Source organism: Nerophis ophidion, linkage group LG12 (genome assembly GCF_033978795.1).
Source record: "Nerophis ophidion isolate RoL-2023_Sa linkage group LG12, RoL_Noph_v1.0, whole genome shotgun sequence".
Taxonomy (NCBI): Eukaryota; Metazoa; Chordata; class Actinopteri; order Syngnathiformes; family Syngnathidae; genus Nerophis; species Nerophis ophidion.
The window spans coordinates 22,438,544-22,461,625 of NC_084622.1; the positions used below are offsets into that span (position 1 = coordinate 22,438,544).

The window sequence follows — 23,082 nt, forward strand, 5'->3', positions numbered from 1 at the left end:
GTGTAACTTCTGCATACTCACATTGACGACTGGAAGGCATTCTTGTTCAACAGCCATACAGGTTGCACTGAGGGTTGAGATATAAACAATTTTAACACTCTTACTAATATGTGCCACACTGTGAACCCACACCAAACAAGAATGCCAAACACATTTCGGGAAAACATCCGCACTGTAACACAAGATAAACACAACAGAACAAATACCCAGAGTCCCATGCATCCCTAACTATTCCAGGCTACATTATACACCCCCGCTACCACCAAACCCCGCCCACCTCAACCGACGCACAGAAGGGGTGGGGGCGGGGTTTGGTGGTAGCGTGGGTGTATAATGTAGCCCGGAGTAGTTAGGGATGCATGGGATTCTGGGTATTTGTTCTGTTGTGTTACAGTGCGGATGGTCTCCCGAAATGTGTTTGTCATTCTTGTTTGCTGTGGGTTCACAGTGTGTCGCATATTAGTAAGAGTGTTAAAGTTGTTTATATCTCAACCCTCAGTGTAAACTGTACTGCTGTTGACCATGTATGCCTTGCAGTCACTTTCGTGTGTTAACAGAGGCTGCATACTACATGTGACCGGCCGGCACACAGCTACTGTAGTATGGTGCAACATCGAGCGTGACGACATGTTTTAGAGGACATTAAAGGCATTGCCAACAGGGCACGCCCTCAATGATTTAGCCCGGGTGAATATGGGAGAATGTTCACTCCGAGTGATATCTTGGGGGATGGGGGGGGCAATAATGTAACTGAGCCACATCAGAGTGATCAAAGAGCCGCAAGTTGCCGACCCCTGGCTTAGACGGACAATGATGTAGTTCCTTATACTGCCCTTGTATTGATGTGAGTGAGAACCACGAGAGTCAAGAAGAGGAAAGTGAAATAATACGAACATCTTTTGATCTTCTATGGAATGTAATAATGGACGTGGGCAGGCTTTCAAAAATAATCTGCCTTAATTTCATAATTACTCTGTGCTGGGCTTTCACGCAATTAGCATGTTAATTAACCCAAAACCACTGTGTGTGTGCGTTTAGGGATGAGGGTTTTTTGTTTTTTGGATGAAAGTGGATCAAACAGGAAACAGCAGGAAAGTGCACAGAATGGTAAGAGAAGGGAAAGTGTTTGCTGAGTGACAAACATATTGGCAGAGGTGGGTAGAGTAGCCAGAAATTGTACTCAAGAAAGAGTACTGTTACTTTAGAGATGTATTACTCAAGTAAAAGTAAGGAGTAGTCACCCAAATATTTACTTGAGTAAAAGTAAAAAGTAGATTGTGAAAAAACTACTCAAGTACTGAAAAACTGATGAGTAACCTGTTCTTTGAATGATGAAGGCAATAAGTAATGCACAAAAACATAAAAATAGCAATGAACAAATTCAGAGCCAGGAATATCTCTTAAGCAACTAAAACAATAATATACATTAAATAATATATATTTGGTTTTACACAGTATTGAAAAAAAAATTGAAAATTAATTTTACCTTTGCAACCACATTATACTATTGGCTAAGTTTTATATTCATAAATGTAAGTTTCTCAATACCCGACCTGTTTTTTGTGCCTTTACAGAAGATTTAGAACTCTACATTAAAACACTCTACCTCTAACAACCAAAAAGCTGTGAAAACGATGATGCTGTGTTCCAAATTTAAGTTATTTACGGAGATTGAGTGAGCCTATGACTTTGCACTTTGTTTATTTTATATATATATTTTTTTTGCATTCTATTTCAGTTACTTTGAATTGACAACCCCCTGGCGCTGTTTTGTACGGTTTTTATACTGTTGTTGTACTTTAATAATTATTTTCAACTGTTTGTAAATGTTGAAATTGATAAATATAGGTTTATAATTTTTTTTTTTAAAAGTGTGCAATTAATCATGTGACCGCCTGGCTCTGTTTGATTGGTGAAACGCAGTCAAACGTCACCAGTGACTGCATTTGATTGGTGAAACGGAGTCAAACGTCACCAGTGACTGCATTTGATTGGTGAAACGGAGTCAAACGTCACCAGTGACTGCATTTGATTGGTGAAACAGAGTCAAAGGTCACCAGTGACTGCATTTGATTGGTGAAACGCAGGCATGTGATGGATCCTACTTTGAAGGTCTGTCTGACAAACCAAAACAAACAAAGCGTGCATTAACAGATCGATAAAAATCAGTAGCGAGCTGAATGTAGATAAATGGAGCGGAGTAAAAGTAGCATTTCTTCTCTATAAATATACACAAGTAAAAGTAAAAGTATGTTGCATTAAAACTACTCTTAGAAGTACAATTTATCCCCAAAGTTACTCAAGTGGATGTAACGGAGTAAATGTAGCGCGTTACTACCCACCTCTGATGGTATACGGGTATTAGTATGGTACTCCGGTACCATACCGCCTCTGAAAAGTACCGGTCCGCCACACCCTAGGATATTTTGTTAAAATAAAGCCAATAACGCCAATATATATATATATATATATATATATATATATGTATATATATATATATATATATATATATATATATATATATATATATATATAGCCAATATATATATATACACACACTATGTATACATACACATATATACACACATATTTACATATATACACACATATATATACACATTAATATATATATATATATATATATATATACACACACACACACACACACACACACACACACATATACATACATGTACATACACACACATACATACATACACAAACACATATATACATATTTACATACATACATACTTACATATATACAGTATGTATATATACAGTATATATATATATATATATATACATATATATACATATATATACAGTATATATATATATACAATATATATATATATATATATATATATATATATATATATATATATATATATATATATATATATATATATACTGTATGGAAAACACTACACCATAGCGCTGTTTTTCTAGTAACATGCATAAGAACACAGGAGATAATATTTAAAGAGCATGAGCTCAACGCACTTGATGCATTGTTTGACACTGAAGCAGTGAGCTGTGAGGCGTGTGTGTGTGTGTGTGTGTGTGTGTGTGTGTGTGTGTGTGTGTGTGTGTGTGTGTGTGGCTGCAGTATGAGTTGGTGGTTGCAAAGTGGCGATAGTGTAACAATTTTAGACCAAAAACAGGATGAGATACATTTCACGGTCATTGGATAAAGACTGAAATGACACTCGCAGGCGTGCAAGTGCACAAACTCAAAATAACCCTGACTGAGAGAGAAAGTAGCTGCGGCTCACTCACCGATCATGTGGTTTGCAACATGAATCTGGATCTCCCGCTCGGTCTCAAACGTCATTTGGCACTTAATACACTGGTAGGTCTTTTTCTGGGAAAGACAGAAACAAAGTTGCAAGGTGAGTTGAGGTTAATTGTTCCAAAAAAGATCCAGTAATAAATGTTTTTATTATTGTTATTAAGGTTTATTTGAAATAGGGACATATATGAAACACATAGACATCTGAAACAGTTATCCAATGTATGCATCAGAGTGTTTGTAGCCAAAGCTTATTTACAACACTTGTCCCCAACAACAACAACAACAACAGATCCAACATTATTTAAATAGGAAAATAAAAATAAGGCAAAAATGAGTCGATAATAATGACAATAGAAATAATACAAAGTGCAAACTAGATAAAAGCCAATAATAATAATAATAATAACAACACAAAGTGCAGACTAGATAAAAACCAATTAGTAAAAACTAATCATGGGAACACGATTGTCATGGTATGAATGATAGAATGTACCGTATTTTCCGGACCATAGGGCGCACCGGTTTATAAGGCACACTGCCCATGAGCGGGTCTATTCAGGTCGATTTTCATACAAAGGGCGCACCAGATTTTAAGGCACATTAAAGAGGTCCTATTATGATTTTTTTATTGTGGTCTACATAACATGTGACGGTAGTTTTTTGGTCAAAATGTTGCATAAATGTTTTACAAATCATCTTCAAGCCGCTTTCTGACAGTAGTATAACATTTTGCTGTTTTTTGTTGTTGTTTTTTTTACTTGAGTCATAGTGCGCAGTTGTGAGGGCGGCTGTGCCAGCAACCTGAGAGGGTTCCTGGTTCAATCCCCACCTTCTATCATCTTAGTCACGGCCGTTGTGTCCTTGAGCAAGACACTTCACCCTTGCTCCTGATGGGCACTGGTTAGCGCCTTGTATGGCAGCTCCCGCCATCAGTGTGTGAATGTGTGTGTGAATGGGTGAATGTGGAAGTAGTGTCAAAGCCCTTTGAGTACCTTGAAGGTAGAAAAGCGCTATACAAGTATAACCCATTTACCATTTAGTGCAGTCTACAGACATCTCTTATGTGTGACAGCCATCTACTGGTCACACTTATCATTACACTATGTACCAAATAAAAGAGCTTTGAGGTCGGTAAGCACAACCAGAATTATTCCGTACATTATAGGTTATAGGGCACACTTTCTATTTTTGAGAAAAGAGGGCACCTTATAGTCCGAAATATACAGATATCCAGATATTACAGGGCAAAGCAGACTTGTGCAAATTAAGGCCTGGCGGCCACATGCGGCCTGTTAAGCTTCTCAATCTGGCCCGCCGGAAATTCACAAATATTTTTTTTTAGATCTTTAAGATGGAAAGTGTAGATAGCATTATGATGTGCAGTCATGTTTTCTAATACCCGTAAGTCTTCAACTACACCAAGTATTTCAAAGGTTGGAATATGCGCTTTTGCAGATTAGTGACTAGTGTTGTCCTGATACCAATATTATTTTGATACTTCTCAATACTTTTCAAAACAAAGGGGACCAGAAAAAAATGCATTATTGTCTTTATTTTAACAACAGATCTTAGGGCTCGGCGGACCGGTACTTTTCAGAGGTGGTATGGTACCACGGTAGTATCGCGGTACTATACTAATACTCGTATACCGTACAACCCTACTCCCGTATTTTTCGGATTATAAGTCGCACCTGCCAAAATGCATAATGAAGAAGGAAAAAAAACATATATATACGTCGCACTGGAGTATAAGTCGCATTTTTTGGGGAAATTTATTAGATAAAACCCAACACCAAGAATAGACATTTGAAAGGCAATTTAAAATAAATAAAGAATAGTGAACAACAGGCTGAATAAGTGTATGTTATATGAGGCATAAATAACCAACTGCTATGTTAACCTAACATATTATGGTAAGAGTCATTCAAATAACTATAACATATAGAACAGGGGTAGGGAACCTATGGCTCTAGAGCCAGATGTGGCTCTTTTGATGACTGCATCTGGCTCTCAGATAAATCTTAGCTTACATTGCTTAACGCGATAATTATAAATCATTTCGCTGGTAATCACAGTGCTAAAAATAACGTGCAAAATATAAAACATTCTCATGCATTTAAATCCATCCATCCGTTTTCTACCGCACCTGTTCAAGAAGTCGCATTAATGGTAAAAAGTATTTTATGTCACCATGGGGGGGGTCGCAGCTTGCTGCGGGGTCGTTCTCCCAGAAAGGCAGACGGACTACTCGGGACATGGCATTTAGGTAAAAACATGATTCAATTTTAACTAAAAAAATATACAAACAAAAATCGCTCACAGCGGAGGCACAACTTGGGCTAAGGAACAAAGCTAACGCATAAACAGACTAAGAACATAAATCAAACAAAACTTACTTGGCATGACATGAAGCATGAAACTATGGCAAGGCATGAAACAAGTCAGCACAGGGCGACTGACTGGCAAAGACGAGCTTAAATACTGCCTCTGATTAGTGCTCGGAAAGCAGGTGAGCGGGCATTTTGTCCACCAGAGACAGGTGGACAAAATTTGGTAAGCGCCAGAGTGAGAAGAGGTTTTAAAATAATTAGCGCCCCGGCGGCAATTCAATGGAATACGGTAAGCGGTAGAAAAATGGATGGATGGATGTTACATATTTGTTGCATTTGGCTTGATTGTAAAATATGTAAATTGAGAGGGGGTGTAAGGGTCCTATGTTCTCAATATTCAGGGTTTTATCCTTCATAGAAAAAAAAATCCATTCCGTTTTTTAAGGCGCTCTGTCATAACGTTTTTAGCATTCAATCACACATTATTGTGAGGTTTTGTATTAGTTTTCCTAAAAATAGACATAACGGCCCCCAGACACATTTCTTTCTCTAAATTTGCCCCCCCGAGTCAAAATAATTGCCCAGGCCTGTGTTAAAGCAAAGAATGTGAAACAGCCAGTCAACTAACAGATTCATAAATCTACATAAAAAGTGACAGGAACAAAGACGGTGAGGAAGCAAAGGATCCGATTATTCATTCATTGCACACTGTGATCACTCAAGCACAAACACAAATACACAACGGCCCAAACACCACTGTCTCTTTCCCTCTTGCACCTTGATAGACTTGCATGCACACACACACGCGCACACGCACACAAACACAAATCCTAGTTGGTCGTCTCTGTGCTGTCAGGCGATGTAGAAAAAAGGTGCGTGTCAGACAAAAGGGTCCCTGAAAACACACCCACTCCAAAATCCATGCAGCAGCTCCCACAGAGCCCGACAGTCAATATCAACTACAGCAGTGGTTCTCAACCTTTTTTCAGTGATGTACCCCTTGTGAACATTTTTTTAATTCAAGTACCCCCTAATCAGAGCAAAGCATTTTTGGTTGAAAAAAAAAGAGATAAAGAAGTAAAATACAGCACTATGTCATCAGTTTCTGATTTATTCAATTGTATAACAGTGCAAAATATTGCTCATTTGTAGTGGTCTTTCTTGAACTATTTGGAAAAAAAGATATAAAAATGACTAAAAACTTGTTGAAAAATAAACAAGTGATTCAATTATAAATAAAGATTTCTACACATAGAAGTAATCATCAACTTAAAGTGCCCTCTTTGGGGATTGTAATAGAGATCCATCTGGATTCATCAACTTCATTCTAAACATTTATTCACAAAAAATGAAATCTTCAACATCAATATTTATGGAACATGTCCACAAAAAATCTAGCTGTCAACACTGAATATTCCATTGTTGCATTTCTTACATTCATAAAGGATTTTTCAATTGTTGCTACTTTTAGAATATTTAAAAAAAATCTCACATACCCCTTGGCATACCTTCAAGTACCCCCATTTGAGAACCACTGATCTATAACACACAGCGTGCCACAGCACCAAAAAGAACACAAATGTTTGAATTTTTAACTTGTACGTTTTCACACGAGCTTTAACTGTGACCAATGTTCCCTCTAATTCAGGACTGGGCAATTATTTTGACTCGGGGCCAAATTTAGAGAAAAAAATGTCTGGGAGCCGGTATATCGATTTTTATGAAAACCAATACAAAACCTCATAAAAAAGTCTGATTGAATGCTAAAAATGCTATGACAGACCGCTTTAAAAACGGAATGGAATTTTTATTTTTTCTATGAAGCATAAAACCCTGAATATTGAGAACGTCACACCCTCTCTCAATCGACATATTTTACAATCAAGCCAAATGCAATAAAAATGCAACAAACGCGAAGGGTAAAAAAACAAAAAAACATCTACAATCTGATAAATCACAACTTTAGAACTTTCTTGTAAAAATCTCCTTAAAAGGCTGTCCCTGACAAGCACATTTCAGGCTGGCCGCTCTGGAAACACTCTGTGGAAACTGCTTGGTGACGTAGATTACCATAGTAACTAGCAGGGTTGTACGGTATACAGGTAGGCTTGCTGGGGCAGCGGGCTGAGAGTGAGGGACGCAAACAGACTGGACAAGTTGGTAGAGAAGGTCAGTAATGTGGTGGGAGTGGAGCTGGACTCTCTGGCGGTGGTGTCAGAGAGGAGAAGTCTAGCAAAACTCCTAGCCATTATGGACAACACCTCCCAGCCACTACACTCGGACCTTGTGGAGAGAATGAGCACGTTCAGTGGAAGGCTCAGACTCCCTAAATGTAACACGGAACCACACAGGAGGTCCTTCATACCGACAGCCTTCAGACTATATAATGCATATGTTCCTTGACTGCACTTAAATGTAGAATATATTTATAGTATTCATATATTATATATAATATATGTTATATATTATTTATTATTATTATTGTCTAATGTGAGCGAACTGTGGTGCTGAATTTCCCCCAGGGATCAATAAAGTACTTTCTATTCCATTACTATAGTACCGCGATACTAGAGGGGTACCACACCGCCACTTAAAAGTACTGGTCCACCACACCCTAAGATTTTTTGTTAAAATAAAGCCAATAACGCAATTTTTTCTGGTCCACTTTATTAGAAAAATATCAAAAATTATCAAAATAACATTGGTATCAGGACAACACTAGTCACTAAAATATCATGCAAAAGCGCAGATTGCAACCGAAGACTATAAAAATGGGAACCAATACCTCCCTGCTTGGCACTCAGCATCAAGGGCTAGAATTTGGGGTAAAATCACCAAAAGTGATTCCTGGGCGTGGCCACAGCTGCTGCTCACTGCTCCCCTCACCTCCCAGGGGGTGATTAAGGGTGATGGGTCAAATGAAGAGAATAATTTCCTCACACCTCGTGTGTGTGTGTGACAATTATTACTACTTTAACTTTAACTTAACACAACTCAAGTAGTGTTAAAAGCCAGAGAATAAAAGTGGGTCTTAAGACAAGACTTGCAACACTTCACTGTCTAATATAAGGGATTTAGCCTACTTAAATAGAGTTTTTTTTTTTAATCAACTATAGTGTTTTATCCCTAGGTTGGAGTTATTTGTTGGAAAGATTGTATACCCCTTTCAGAAATCACTTTTACTTCCCTTTAAACATTCACCTGTTGCACAATGAGATGTAAGCATGGGATAAAGTGTACTTTCTGTCTGTAAAATCAACATTTCTATTAGCTTTTCTGTAATCTGTTAACAGCATTTCAGGATTAACATTAATAAATGAACAATCTTTAATAAATGACAGGATAAAAAGCACATATCTGATTGGGGCAGTGGTTCTTAACCTTGTTGGAGGTACCGAGCCACCTTAGTTTCATATTCGCATTCATCTAACCCTTCTTACTGAAAAGTAAAATGTTTTTTTTTCAAATTCAAGAAAAAGTTATTTGTTTTTGGTAACACTTTAGTATGGAGAACATATCATAAGTAACAAAGACTTAATTTAGAGCATGGGTGTCAAACTCTGGCCCGCGGGCCAAATGTGGCCCGCCGTTTAATTTCAATTGGCCCTTGAGGCAATATCAAATTAACATTTGACCTGGCCCGCCGGTAACACCACATTCACCGCTAATACTCATACTTGCCAACCCTCCCGATTTTCCCGGGAGACTGCCAAAGTTTAGTGCCCTTCCCTACAATCACCCTGGGCAACCATTCTCCCGATTTCCACCCAGACAACAATATAGGGAGCGTGCCTTAAAGGCACTGCCTTTAGCATCCTCTACAACATGCCGTCACGTCCTTTGTTCCTCCATATAAACAGCGTGCTGGCCAAGCCACGTAATATATGCGGCCTTCACACACACATATTTGGTCAACAGCCACACAGGTCACATTGAGGGTGGCCGTATAAACAACTTTAACATTGTAGCAAATATGCGCCACACCGTGAACCCACACCAAACAAGAATGACAAAACACATTTCGGGAGAACCGTAACACAACATAAACACAACAGAACAAATACCCAGGAGCCCTTGCAGCACTAACTCTTCCGGAATGCTACAATATACACCCCCCGCTACCACCAAACCCCGCCCACCTAATTTGTATTTTATTTTCAAATTTATTAGCCTGTGGAAAAAGTTAATGTTGATATTTACCCCAGAAGGCTGTGAATAGAAAAGAGGCATTCATTTTTTAAATTACATTTTATTTAATAGGCCACTGATGTTTTTTCGTTTGTTTTTTGAAAGTTGATTTTGCACTATTACGTTATATAAGCTCTGCCTGTTCCATGGGAGGAAGCCGGAGTACCCGGAGGGAACCCATGCAGTCCCGGGGAGAACATGCAAACTCCACACAGAAAGATCCCGAGCCCGGGATTGAACCCTGGATTACTCAGGACCTTCGTATTGTGAGGCAGATGCACTAACCCCTGTACCACCGTGCTGCCCTCTTTAAGCCTTGGTTGTTCAATATTCTTTGCAAAACTTGTTTGGGTCCCTATTAAAAGGTTAATTTGTTCAACCTTGGCCCGCGGCTTTGTTAAGTTTTAAATTTTGGCCCACTCTGTATTTGAGTTTGACTCCCCTGATTTAGAGGTTTTTGGGCACTAGGGGAAGATATTCTAAGTAACAAAGACTTAATTTAGCGATATTTAATTAGGGTTAGGGTTAGAGCTGTGGTTCTTAACCAGGGTTCGATCGAACCCTAGGGGTTCGGTGAGTCGACCTCAGGGATTCGGCGGAGGTCAAGACTCTTCGTGTAAATACAAACTTCTCCCTGTTGGCATATTACGGATACGGCAACAGCTGGTGTTAGCAGGGTGTATAATATAGTCAGGAATAATCATGGATGCAAAGGATTCTAGGTAATTGTTATGTTGCGTTTATGTTGTGTTACTGTGAGGATGTTCTCACGAAATGTGTTTGTCAATCTTGTTTGGTGTGGCTTCACAGCGTGGCGCATATTACTAAGATTGTTAAAATTGTTTATATCACAACCATCAGTGTACTCTGTGTCACCCAGTATGGATTGCAATCGTGTGTGTCTATCTGCGTAATCCACATACAACATGTTGCTGGACTGGTAAGCAGATATCACGTGTTGTAGGAGGCGTCAAAGGCAATGGCTTCAAAGCACTGCCTTTATCTCGTTAACTGGGTGGCCACCAGCAGATTTCCGCGAGAATGTTTGCGGCTCCTATTGTCTCCCTTACCTTGTGACACGGGTCAAAATTACTCTGAGTGGTAAAGGTCGCCGATCCCTTAACGATGTATATTAAACATTTCCGAATGGTTCAACCGCCACCCGCCCGAATCTATTTAAAATCTATTTATTCGTCATGTCACCCGCCCGACCCGCGGATAATGAGACCGCAAACCACGCATCTCTAGTAGCCATATTTGCATCCAGTCTTTCCCTCCACCCACATTTAATGCCAAACAAACACATACTAATCGACGGATTGAAGTTGCACCAGTGGTCAAAAGATGCAATCGTTGGTTGGAAGATGATCGCCGAATTCGTCCTCGTTGCCTTCGTCTGTAGTGATATGGCTCAATAGCTTCAGTTTCTTCTTCAATTTCGTTTTCGCTATCTGCCTCCACACTCCAACCATCCGTTTCAATACATGCGTGATCTGTTGAATCGCTTAAGCCGCTGAAATCCGAGTCTGAATTCGAGCTAATGTCGCTATACCTTTCTGTTCTATCTGCCATGTTTGTTTGTATTGGCATCACGCAGTGACGTCACAGGAAAATGGATGGGTGGATACACAGATAGCGAAAATCAGGCACTTTAAAGCCTTTTTTCAGGATATTCCATGATGGGTAACATTTTGAAAAAAACTTCGAAAAATAGAATAAGCCACTGGGAACTGATGTTTTTTGAAATTGTGATAATGTTCCCTTTTAAAGGGTCTCGACAAGTGTGCGATTGCACCTTAGAGGGAACGTTGACCAAGACCAACACTCGGCCATCTTTTTCCTCACCTTAGGAGCGGGTGAGGCCTCGGCCTTTTTCCCGGCTGAGCTTTCAGGGCTGACATCGGGGTGATCGGTCTGGACGTGACTCTCCAGGTCCTCCACGCTTTCGAACTTCACCCCACACTCAGGACACCTCAGCCCGGACACAGGCTTCTCCCCCTGGGCGTCCCCTGGTGTGAGAGCCCCTCCTTGGTTGGGGCTGTGGCCGTTAGTGCCCCTGATGGTAGTCAATATTAAAAGAGTTTAATAAACACAAACCTTGGGGAAGGGGGGTAAAAACTCAAAGATCATAGCAAACAGAGTGGTACCTCGGTTTCTGTACTACGGTCTACCATGCACTGCAAAATCTGAAATGTTAAGTAAGAATAAATATCTCAAATAAGGGCGATATTTGCTTATTTTCTGTCTGATAAGATAATTTCTTCTCACTAAGCAGATTTTATGTCAGTGTGTTTTACTTGTTTTAAGGGTTTGGGTCCTAAATGATCTCAGTAAGATATTACAGCTTGTTGCTGAGATTTGATGACCTATATTGAGTAAAACATGCTTGAAACTAGAATATCAACTGTTGCAAAGCAGTGTCATCAACACTCACAAGTAGAGATAAGTGCTCTAAAAATGTAATATCGGAAATGATCAGTATCGGTTTCAAAATTATCTGTATCAGTTTCAAAAAGTAAAATGTATGACTTTTTAAAATGCCGCTGTGTACACGGACGTAGGGAGAAGTACATAGCGCCAATAAACCAATAAACTTATCTACGGCTTTTCACACACACAAGCGAATGCAAATCATATTTGGTCAACAGCCATACAGGTTACACTGAGGATGGCCGTATTTACAACTTTGACACTGTTACAATTATGCGTCACACTGTGAACCCACACCAAACAAGAATGACAAACACATTTTGGGAGAACATCCGCACCGTAACACAACATAAACACAACAGAACAAATACCCTGAACCCTTAGCAGCAATAACTCTTCCGGGATGCTACAATATACACCCTCCCCCTGCTACTCCCCCCCCCCACACACAGCCTTCAACTCGCAGACCTTAACCTCCTCATGCTCTCTCAGGGAGAGCATGTCCCAAATTTCAAGCTGCTGTTTTGAGGCATGTTAAAAAAAAAAGCACTTTATGACTTCAATAATAAATATGGCAGTGCCATGTTGGCCTTTTTTTCCATAACTTGAGTGGATTTATTTTGGAAAACCTTGTTACATAAACTTCAAAAACGTAAAACGATAACGATGTGGGAAGAAATTAATGGCAAAATAAAGCCGGTTAGTTACAGTTACAAAGAGTTAGAGAAAATGTGAGTAAGAAAAAGTAAGAGTGAGGCAAAAAAAAAACTGTGTGGCTTGATTTTAATTTATCTATAAAAAAAGTGCAAACTTAAGGCGCACACAAGGCGGAGAACAAATTACCACAAAGGCAAAACTATGGATATGAAACAAAAGACTCGCTAAACGTGACATGAATAAATGCCGACTGCCTGGCAACTACAAGCTTAAATAATAGTGACAAACACAGGTGCGTGAATCGCAAACAAATCAGGTGCGTGAATCCAAATGAGTACAGGTGAAATAATCGGTCGTCATGGTGACAAAACAATGGAGCGTAAACAGGAGCTAAAAAAGAGTCTTAAACCAACAGAACATAAAACAAAACGTGACCACACGACATGACATTATTAGTGAGAATGTACTTATTATTTTTAGTATTTTGGGGTTCATTGATGTTAGCTAATATTACTTGTTTTGGAAATTCTTGATAAGCCAAATTCTCTTGTTCTATTGGCAGATAATTTTGCTTACTTCAAATAAAATACCCTTCATTTTTGTATTTTTTACTCTTGTTTATGAACACTGACTTTTTGCAGTGTGGGGCGTACAAAAACCGAGGTACCACAGTGATATGTATGCATGTACTGTATACAGCCATGTGACATCTTACTGTATCTAGTATGAGCCTGTATTTTAATGCAACTTTAAAAATCTAACAGCCATATGCAGCATCACTTTGCGGTCTTGTGCTGCATCTAAAGTGCATTACCTGCTCATGCAGCCGGCACAGAGGCCATAAGGCAGGCCGTTCACGTCCAGCTTCACCAGCTCCCCTTTGTTCTTAAACTCCTTCAGACAAAAAGCACACTTATAAAACTTGTGCTGCTGCAGCTGCCCGTTGGGGGAGGAAGATGCCGAGCCGTTTCCCGCTGCGTTCCCCAGTCCCCCACCGGTTCCTCCAAGGGCGGAACCGGTGGAGAGTTTCTGCATGTGGAAAGTGCCGTGGATCTTGAGCTCCAGGGTGGAGGTGACGGTCTGCATGCAGACTACGCAGCGGAAGCCCGTGAGGGAGTTTCTGAGGTCAGGGTGCATCTGGCAGTGTTCTATAAACTCCTCCTCGCTGTGCAGCGGCATCTTACAGATTCGACAGGTTCCCGTGTCCAGGCTCTTACTGTGGGTCACCTATGGAAGGTAGAGAGTGAAAAGTGATCATGTGCTTTTTTGTTTTAGTTTATTTCCAACACGAACACACGTACAGTGAAATACATCACACAGTTTCACATCATTACACTTTACATCATGTCCGAAAAGGAGTAGGAAGAAGCAAAGCTTATTTAATCCTACCCCTTTCCCACTTCAGAGCGTTTTCAAATATATAGAACCATTTACTGACCTTTTTATGATGAAATACAAAACCCCGTTTCCATATGAGTTGGGAAATTGTGTTAGATGTAAATATAAACAGAATACAATGATTTGCAAATCCTTTTTCACCCATATTCAATTGAATATGCTACAAAGACAAGATTTTTGATGTTCAAACTCAAACTATTTTTTTTTTTTTTGCAAATAATAATTAACTTAGAATTTCATGTCTGCAACACGTGCCAAAGTAGTTAGGAAAGGGCATGTTCACCACTGTGTTACATCACCTTTTCTTTTAACAACACTCAGTAAACGTTTGGGAACTGAGGAAACTAGTTGTTGAAGCTTTGAAAGTGGAATTCTTTCCCATTCTTGTTTTATGTAGCGCTTCAGTCGTTCAACAGTCTGGGGTCTCCGCTGTCGTATTTTACGCTTCATAATGAGCCACACATTTTCCTTGGGAGACAGATCTGGACTGCAGGCGGGCCAGGAAAGTACCCGCATTCTTTTACTACGAAGCCACGCTGTTGTAACACGTGCTGAATGTGGCTTGGTATTGTCTTGCTGAAATAAGCAGGGGCGTCCATGAAAAAGACGGCGCTTAGATGGCAGCATATGTTGTTGCAAAACCTGTATGTACCTTTCAGCATTAATGGTGCCTTCACAGATGTGTAAGTTACTCATGCCTTGGGCACTAATGCACCCCCATACCATCACAGATGCTGGCTTTTGAACTTTGCGTAGATAACAGTCTGGATGGTTCTCTTCCCCTTTGGACCGGATGACACAATGTCGAATATTTCCAAAAACAATATTTCCAAGAACACTTTTCCACTTTGCATCAGTCCATCTTAGATGATCTCGGGCCCAAAGAAGCTTGTGTTTCTGGATGTTGTTGATAAATGGCTTTCACTTTGGATAGTGGAGCTTTAACTTGCACTCACAGATGTAGCGACAAACTGTATTTAGTGACAGTGGTTTTCTGAAGTGTTCCTGAGCCCATGTGGTGATATCCTTTAGAGATTGATGTCAGTTTTTGATACAGTGCCATCAGAAGGATCAAAGGTCACGGTCAGTCAATGTTGGTTTCCGGCCATGCCGCTTACGTGGAGTGATTTCTCCAGATTCTCTGAACCTTTTGATGATATTATGGAGCGTAGATGTTGAAATCCCTAAATTTCTTGCAATTGTACTTTGAGAAAGGTTGTTCTTAAACTGTTTGACTATTTGCTCACGCAGTTGTGGACAAAGGGGTGTACCTCGCCCCATCCTTTCTTGTGAAAGACTGAGCATTTTTTGGGAAGCTGTTTTTATACCCAATCATGGCACCCACCTGTTCCCAATTAGCCTGCACACCTGTGGGATGTTCCAAATAAATGTTTGATGAGCATTCCTCAACTTTATTAGTATTCATTGCCACCTTTCCCAACTTCTTTGTCACGTGCTGCTGGCATCAAATTCTAAAGTTAATGATTATTTGCAAAAATAAATGTTTATGAGTTTGAACATCAAATATGTTGTCTTTGTAGCATATTCAACTGAATATGGGTTGAAAATGATTTGCAAATCATTGTATTCTGTTTATATTTACATCTAACACAATTTCCCAACTCATATGGAAACGTGTTTGTATTATTATTATTATTATTATTAACATTATCATGATTACCTTGTGTTCTGTGAGGGTTAACAGGGAAGGGAATCGCTCGCCACATATCGGACACATGTAGTGTTTGGCGGGGCCGCGGTGCGTCTGAGCGTGCTCGCGAAGTCCGGTCTCAGAGAAGAAAGTCCGGGAACAGACGTTGCACTTGTGGTTTCCCTTGATGAAGTCTGCCTTCTTTTTCCGTGAACCTTGCAACAACAACACAGGTTTATTAGGAGGTGAAAGAACGAAGAGCGGGGAGCAAGTTACCCGCGTCATCGTCTCCTGGCCGGATGTTGTGGTCTCGCAGCCGGTGGTTCTGAAGAAGGGACTCCATGGTGTACGCCGCGCCACAAATGTCGCAGGCGTACATGGGCTCAGAGTTGTCCAGCTCCTCCTCGCCCCCGCTGGCCTCGTGGCTGTTGGCTGCGTCTCCAGCCTGGCCGACGCTGTTCTTCAGCAACATGTTCTGGAGGTCGGCTTGCTCTGCGGCCGCCACCGTGGTTCTCTCTGTGGCGTTTGCACCTGCGCCGCCGCTCCCGCCTCGTTTGGACGACTGCGTCAGGCCGTTGGGTGTGCCGTTCTGGCTACTGCTGCTACCCGTGCCGCCGCCGTTGCCGCTGGCGTTGCCACCGTCGAAGATGCAGTGCTTCTCCCTGAGGTGTCTCTCCAGCTGCGAGATGGCGTGGAAGGTCTTGCCGCAGAAGCGGCATGTGAACTTCTTGCTGTGAGTGGTGATGTGACACTGGAGCTCCACCTCCGTTCCAAACGTCTCTCCGCAGAAGATGCACTTCCTGGGCTTGAGACCTGCCAGACAAAGAACTAAAACCTTCATCTTTGAACCTTTGATCACTTCCGCGAAGTCTTCTTCATCTTCAGGTTTTTGCCTCAATATACAAACCCCGAAACCAGTGAAGTTGGCACATTGTGTAAATCAGAAATAAAAACAGAATACAATTATTTGCAAATCCTTTTCAACTTATATTCAATTGAGTGGACGGCAAAGACAAGATATTTAACATTCAAACTGGAAAACTTGGTTATTTTTTGCAAATATTAGCTCATTTGGAATTTAATGTCCTGCAACATGTTTCAAAAAAGCTGGCACAAGTGGCGAAAAAGACTGAGAAAGTTGAGGAATGCTCATCAAACACTTATTTGGAACATCTCACAGGTGAACAGGCTAATTGGGAACAAGTGGGTGTGAAGTGAAGTGAATTATATTTATATAGCGCTTTTTTTCAAAGTGACTCAAAGCGCTTTACATTGTGAAACCCAATATCTAAGTTACATTTAAAGCAGTGTGGGTGGCACTGGGAGTAGGTGGGTAAAGTGTCTTGCCCAAGGACACAACGGCAGTGACTAGGATGGCAGAAGCGGGGATCAAACCTGCAACACTCAAGTTGCTGGCACAGCGGCTCTACCAACCAAGCTATACTGCCCCATGATTGGGTATAAGAGCAGCTTCCATGAAATGCTCAGTCATTCAAAAACAAGGACGGAGCAAGGGTCACCACTTTGTCAACCAATGGGTGAGCAAATTTTCAAAAACTTTAAGATCAACATTTCTCAAAGAGCTATTGCAAGGGATTTAGTAATTTCACCATCAACTGTCTTTTATAGCATCAAAAAGTTCAGAGAATTTGGAGAAATCATTGCACGTAAGCAATATTATGGACCTTCGACCCCTCAGGAGGTACTGCATCAAAAAGCGACATTGGTGTGTAAAGGATATCATCACATGGGCTCAGAAACACTACAGAAAACGACTCTTAGTAACTACAGATTGTCGCGACATCTAAGTGCAAGTTAAAACTCTACTATGCAAAGCTAAAACCATTTATCAACAACACCCAGAAAAGCCGTCGGCTTTGCTGGGCCCCAGCTCATCTAAGATGGACTGATGCAAAGTGGATAAGTGTTCTGTGGTCCACATTTCAAATTGTTTTCGGAAACTGTGGACGTGGTGTCCTCTGGACCAAAGAGGAAAAGAATCATCCGGACTGTTACAGGCACAAAGTTGAAAAGCCATCATCTGTGATGGTATTGGAGTGTATTAGTGTCCAAGGCATGGGTAACTTACACATCTGTGAAGGCACCATTAATGCTTTGTCATGATCCATGTCCCGGATCATATTTCGTTATGTTCTGTTAGTTTTGGACTCCATTAGTTCCTGTTTTTTTGTGCACCCTTGTTTGTTTTAGTTACCATTGTTACTTATTATTTCCACCTGCCTCTGATTAGTGTTGTCCTGCTCAACTGCTGCCCGAGCACTGATCAGAGGCATTATTTAAACCTGCCTTGCCCTCCAGTCAGGGCTGGAGTATTCTGTCATGAGGTGGTGGTGACGAACCCCAAGATGCAGAGATGACAGGCTTGGTACAAGAAAACATTTTTTTTAACACAGATCATGACATGATGACAAGTACATACAGGATTTGGAGCAAAATATGTTGCCATCAAAGTAAGGTCTTTTTCATGGACACCCCTGCTTATTTCAGCAAGACAATGCCAAGCCACGTGTTGCAACAGCGTGGCTTTGTAGTAAAAGAGTGTGGGTACTAGACTGGCCTGCCAGTAGTCCAGAGCTGTCTCCCATTGAAAATGTGTGGTGCATTATGAAGCCTAAAATACCACAACAGAGACTCTGGACTGTTGAACAACTTAAGACTTAGACTTCCTTTTTTATTGTCATTCAAATTTGAACTTTACAGTACAAATAAGAATGAAATTGTGTTGCATTAGCTCTTGGTAGTGCAGGATAAAAAAAACAATAAGGTGCAGATATAAATAAATAGATTACTGTACAGATAAATGCATTGCACTTTTGCATATGCATCCATGTTTATGGATGTATGTTATATTATCTTTTTTATTCGAGGGAGTTAATCCATTTTGGGGGGAGTTGAGGGGATAATTTAATTATGATGCGTTCAAGAGTCTTACGGTCTGAGGGAAGAAGCTGTTATAGAACCTGGAGGTTCTGCTTCGGAGGCTGCGGAACCTCTTTCTAGAGTCCAGCAGTGAAAACAGTCCTTGGTGGGGGTGGGAGGAGTCTTTGCAGATTTTATGAGCCCTGGTCAGGCAGCGGCTTTTTGCGATCTCCTGGATAGAAGGAAGAAGAGTCCTGATGATCTTTTCCGCCGTCCTCACCACTCTCTGGAGAGACTTTAAGTCTGAGGCATTGCAGGCTCCAGTCCAGACAGAGATGCTGTTGGTCAGCAGGCTCTCTTTAGTGCCTCTGTAGAATGTGGTGAGAATGGGGGGAGGGAGATGTGCTCTTTTCATCCCATGCAAAAAGTGCAAGCGCTGCTGAGCTCTTTTTACAAGAGCTATACAGCTGGTCCCTATTAAGCTGTACATCAAGCAAGAATGGGAAAGAATTCCACCTTAAAAGCTTCAAAAATTGGTCTCCTCAGTTCCCAAACATTTACTGAGTGTTGTTAAAAGGAAAGGCCATGTAACACAGTGGTAAAAATGTCTCTTTGCCAACTTTTTTGCAATGTGTTGCTGTCATTTTTTCTCAGTTCCTAATAAATAAATATATTGTCTTTGCAGTCTATTCTATTGAATATAAGTTGAAAAGGATTTGCAAATCATTAATTCTGTTTTTATTTACCAATTACACAACGTGCCAACTTCACTGGTTTTGGCTTTTGTAGAATACCGGCAAGTGTACCTGCTCCAAGCCCTCCAGGGAGGCCTGCCCTCTGGCCCAGGTGGTTATGCTTTACATGGAGCTGCAGTTCTGTTTCCTTCCTGAAGTCCCAGGCACAGGCTGTGCAACGAAACAGCTTCTTCTCATTGCTGTGTTTCACTGCTAGATGGACCTGCATGAACAAACACAAGTATGACGCAGCTGACTTGAGCAGGGAGTGGAAGTACAAGCTCATAGTCACCTGGATGGAGACCTTGGAGTCAAAGACTTCCTGGCAGAGTGTGCAGTGGTAGAGGACAAAGGTGTGCATGTCCAGCAGGTGTTTCTGCAGGTCGTCCACCGAGGAGAACTGCTTATCGCAGCTCTCACACACGTACTGAGTGGACGTGGTGGTGTAGTGCACGGTCAAGTGTTGCAGCAACGCCTCCTGGGATTCGAAGTCCTCCTTGTTGCACTGCGGGCACGACTGGCGCCTCAGCAGCATCTCCAGGTGCGACTTCAGGTGCGCCTGGAAACCCTCAAAGCTGGAAAACCGCAGGTCGCACTGGTTGCAGGGGTAGTCCCCGTTGCTGCCTACGGAGGGGGTGGAGTCACCTCCCAGCCTGTGGCGTTTCGGGGAGGAGATCTCCACGTCGGAGGAGGCGGGGCTCAGGTCTGCCACCTTCGCTTGTCTTTTGTTGTTCGCCAACGGAATGTTCTTGTGGTTCTCCTTGATGTGCTTGGTGAGCTTGAGGAGGGAGCCGAAGATAGGCGAGTTGGTGCAGTACGGACAGGAGTAAACCTGGACATGGGGAATAATTGGAATGTTTGAAGTTTAGCGGAGGAGGAGGGTTGTCACAATGAGTACCACGCTGCAAAAAGTCAGTGTTCAAAAACAAGAAAAAAAAATACAAAAATGAGGGGTATTATACTTGAACTAAGCAAAATTATGTGCCAATAGAACAAGAAATTTTGGCTTGTCAAGACTTTCCCAAACAAGTAAAATTAAAGCTGCAAGCAGCAATGGACGGGACCGACTTTGGCTGCTGCCCCCGCGACCCAAGCCCGGATAAGCGTTAGTTAGCCGGCAGAAATCTTAACAAATATTTCACACGAGGGCAAAGCACAACTAATGAACAATAGAGATATATGCTTCTTTAGCAGCATCAGCGCAGCGGTTCTTTGAAGTCTCGTAAAATAAAAACCAGAACGGTTATTAAAACTATTTTATTAAATTTTAATAACAAGGGTTCAATCTCTCTCCCGTGCGAGTTTGAAGCAGACACAACAAATGCGCTCAGAGGAGATAATGTTTGAAAAAAGGTGACGGGTTTTTACAAAACTTTTGTTTTGAAGGGGTAATTGCCAACTTCCTGTTGATTTTTGCTGAAGGATGTCAATTATCTAAGTGAGACCTACATAAAGGTTTGTGTTTAATGTCTCTCCAACATTCCTACCGGAATTTAAAAGCAGTTTTGTCTGTGTTTTCTTCCTAGGAGCAGTTTTGTCTGTGTTTTATTCCTAGGGGGCGCTGGAGCACAATTTGGAGTTTTGGGGTTTGGTTTTTTATTAGATCGCAATTTTTGCCAGTCCTGGTGTGTGTGTCCAGTTTGGTAAGTTTTTAAGCATTTTAAGGGGGTCAAATTACAGCTCAAAGAGGCAAAAAATACATTTTTTAAGAAACTTTGCGCAGGGGTTCTTTGAAGGCGTGTGAAATCAAAACCTGGAGCAGTTATCAAAACTATTTTAATAACTTTTAATCAAAAGGGTTCAATCTCTCTCCTGTGCGAGTTTGAAGCCGACACAACAAACCCGCTCAGAGGAGATAATGTTTGAAAAAAGGTGACGGGTTTTTACAAAACTTTTATTTTGAAGGGGTAATTACCAACTTCCTGTTGATTTTTGCTGAACGATGCCAATTATTAAAATGTAGGTCTAAGTGAGACCTACATAGAGGTTTTCATGTCTCTCCGACATTCCTACCGGAAGTTACAAGCAGTTTTGTCTGTGTTTTCTTCCTAGGAACAGTTTTGTCTGTGTTTTATTCCTAGGGGGCGCTAAAGCGCAATTTTGAGTTTTGGGGTTTGTTTTTTAATTAAATTGCAATTTTTGCCAGTCCTGATGTGTGTGTCAAATTTGGTGAGTTTTGAAGCATTTTAAGCGGGTCAAATTACAGCTCAAAGAGGCAAAAATGACATTTTTTAGGAAACTTTCTGTTGATTTTTGCTGAAGGATGCAATTTTATGAAATGTAGGTCCAAGCCAGACCTATATTTCATACACTCACATCCCCCGGCAAAAATCAACAGGAAGTTTTCAATTCCCATTTCAATCCAAAAGTTGGCAAAAAAAAAAATGACGCTTTTTTTCCAACATTATCTCCTCTGAGGCCGTTTGTCGTTACGGCTTCAAATAAGCACAGAAGAGAGATTGAACCCTTCTGATTAAAAGTTAAAGAAAGAGTTTTAATTATTACCCCGGTAGATTTCATTAGTTGAGATCCTTCAGCAAAAATCAACAGGAAGTTGGCAATTATCCCTTCAAAACAAAAGTTTTGTAAAAACCCGTCACCTTTTTTCAAACATTATCTCCCCTGAGCGCGTATGTTGTGTCGGCTTCAAACTCGCACAGGAAAGAGATTGAACCCTTCTGATTGAAAGTTGCGCAAAGAGTTTTTCTAACTGCTCCGGTTTTGATTTTACCAGCCTTCAAACAACAGCTGCGCTAATGCTTCCGCGCTGCTGCCGTCTCAAGATGGCTGCTTAAAAGCAGGAAGCACCAGCGTGACCACACAATGCAGAGAAGGTAGGTACTGTGCGGGTAAAGATATGTTGTCTGGGTGAAAGAAGGAGGCACCAGTTTGACTCCAGGATACAGAGAAGGTAGGTAATGTGCAGGTAAAGATATGTTGTCTGGGTAAAGGAAGGAAACACCAGCAAAAGTCGGCCCCGTCCATCGCTGCTTGCAGCTTTAATTATTATTATTATTGTTATTATTATTGTGCGCTTCCTGCTTACCTCCATGAAAGATTGGGATGCGGACTGCAGCACCGGGGACTCCAGTTTGGCCACCGCTCCCCCGGACGCAGCCCTGCCGCCCGCAGCCGACATGCAGTGTGTCTGTTGAATATGTTCCGTCAACGAAGACTCTGTCAGAAATCCCATGGAACACTGGTTGCAGAAGAAGGCATGGTTCCCTTCTGTGGTGGAGTGCAACAAGGTTAGCAACAACAACAAACATGGATTGTGACACAACACACGCACATCCCATTCACCTTATCCCCAAGCCCATGTTTTTCACTTCCAAACATTCTGTTTACGTTTAGAACGGGAACCTTTTCATCCTTTCTGGCTTGTAAATGTCGTTACAATGTTGGATATTTGTGTTAAACCATGCCAAAGCAGCAAATCTACCATGAATTGATTAACGTGGACCCCGACTTAAAGGCCTACTGAAATGAGATGTTCTTATTTAAACGGGGATAGCA

The 23,082-nt window shown here is 41.1% G+C and overlaps 1 protein-coding gene across 3 annotated transcripts in view; it reads right to left on the minus strand.

Annotated features, from left to right (window-relative positions):
• The window catches only part of znf423 (zinc finger protein 423), a 419,133-nt gene that overhangs the window by 167,023 nt on the left and 229,028 nt on the right, over positions 1–23,082 (minus strand). For all 3 annotated transcript variants that reach the window (XM_061917091.1, XM_061917090.1, XM_061917089.1), the window contains exons 11-18: positions 22,613–22,794; positions 19,859–20,398; positions 19,639–19,789; positions 16,229–16,765; positions 15,983–16,167; positions 13,718–14,130; positions 11,662–11,872; positions 3,283–3,367 (exon numbers count right to left, since the gene is read on the minus strand). In XM_061917091.1, coding sequence (XP_061773075.1) covers positions 3,283–3,367; positions 11,662–11,872; positions 13,718–14,130; positions 15,983–16,167; positions 16,229–16,765; positions 19,639–19,789; positions 19,859–20,398; positions 22,613–22,794 — 2,304 coding nt within the window. The remainder of the gene's footprint in view (positions 1–3,282; positions 3,368–11,661; positions 11,873–13,717; positions 14,131–15,982; positions 16,168–16,228; positions 16,766–19,638; positions 19,790–19,858; positions 20,399–22,612; positions 22,795–23,082) is intronic.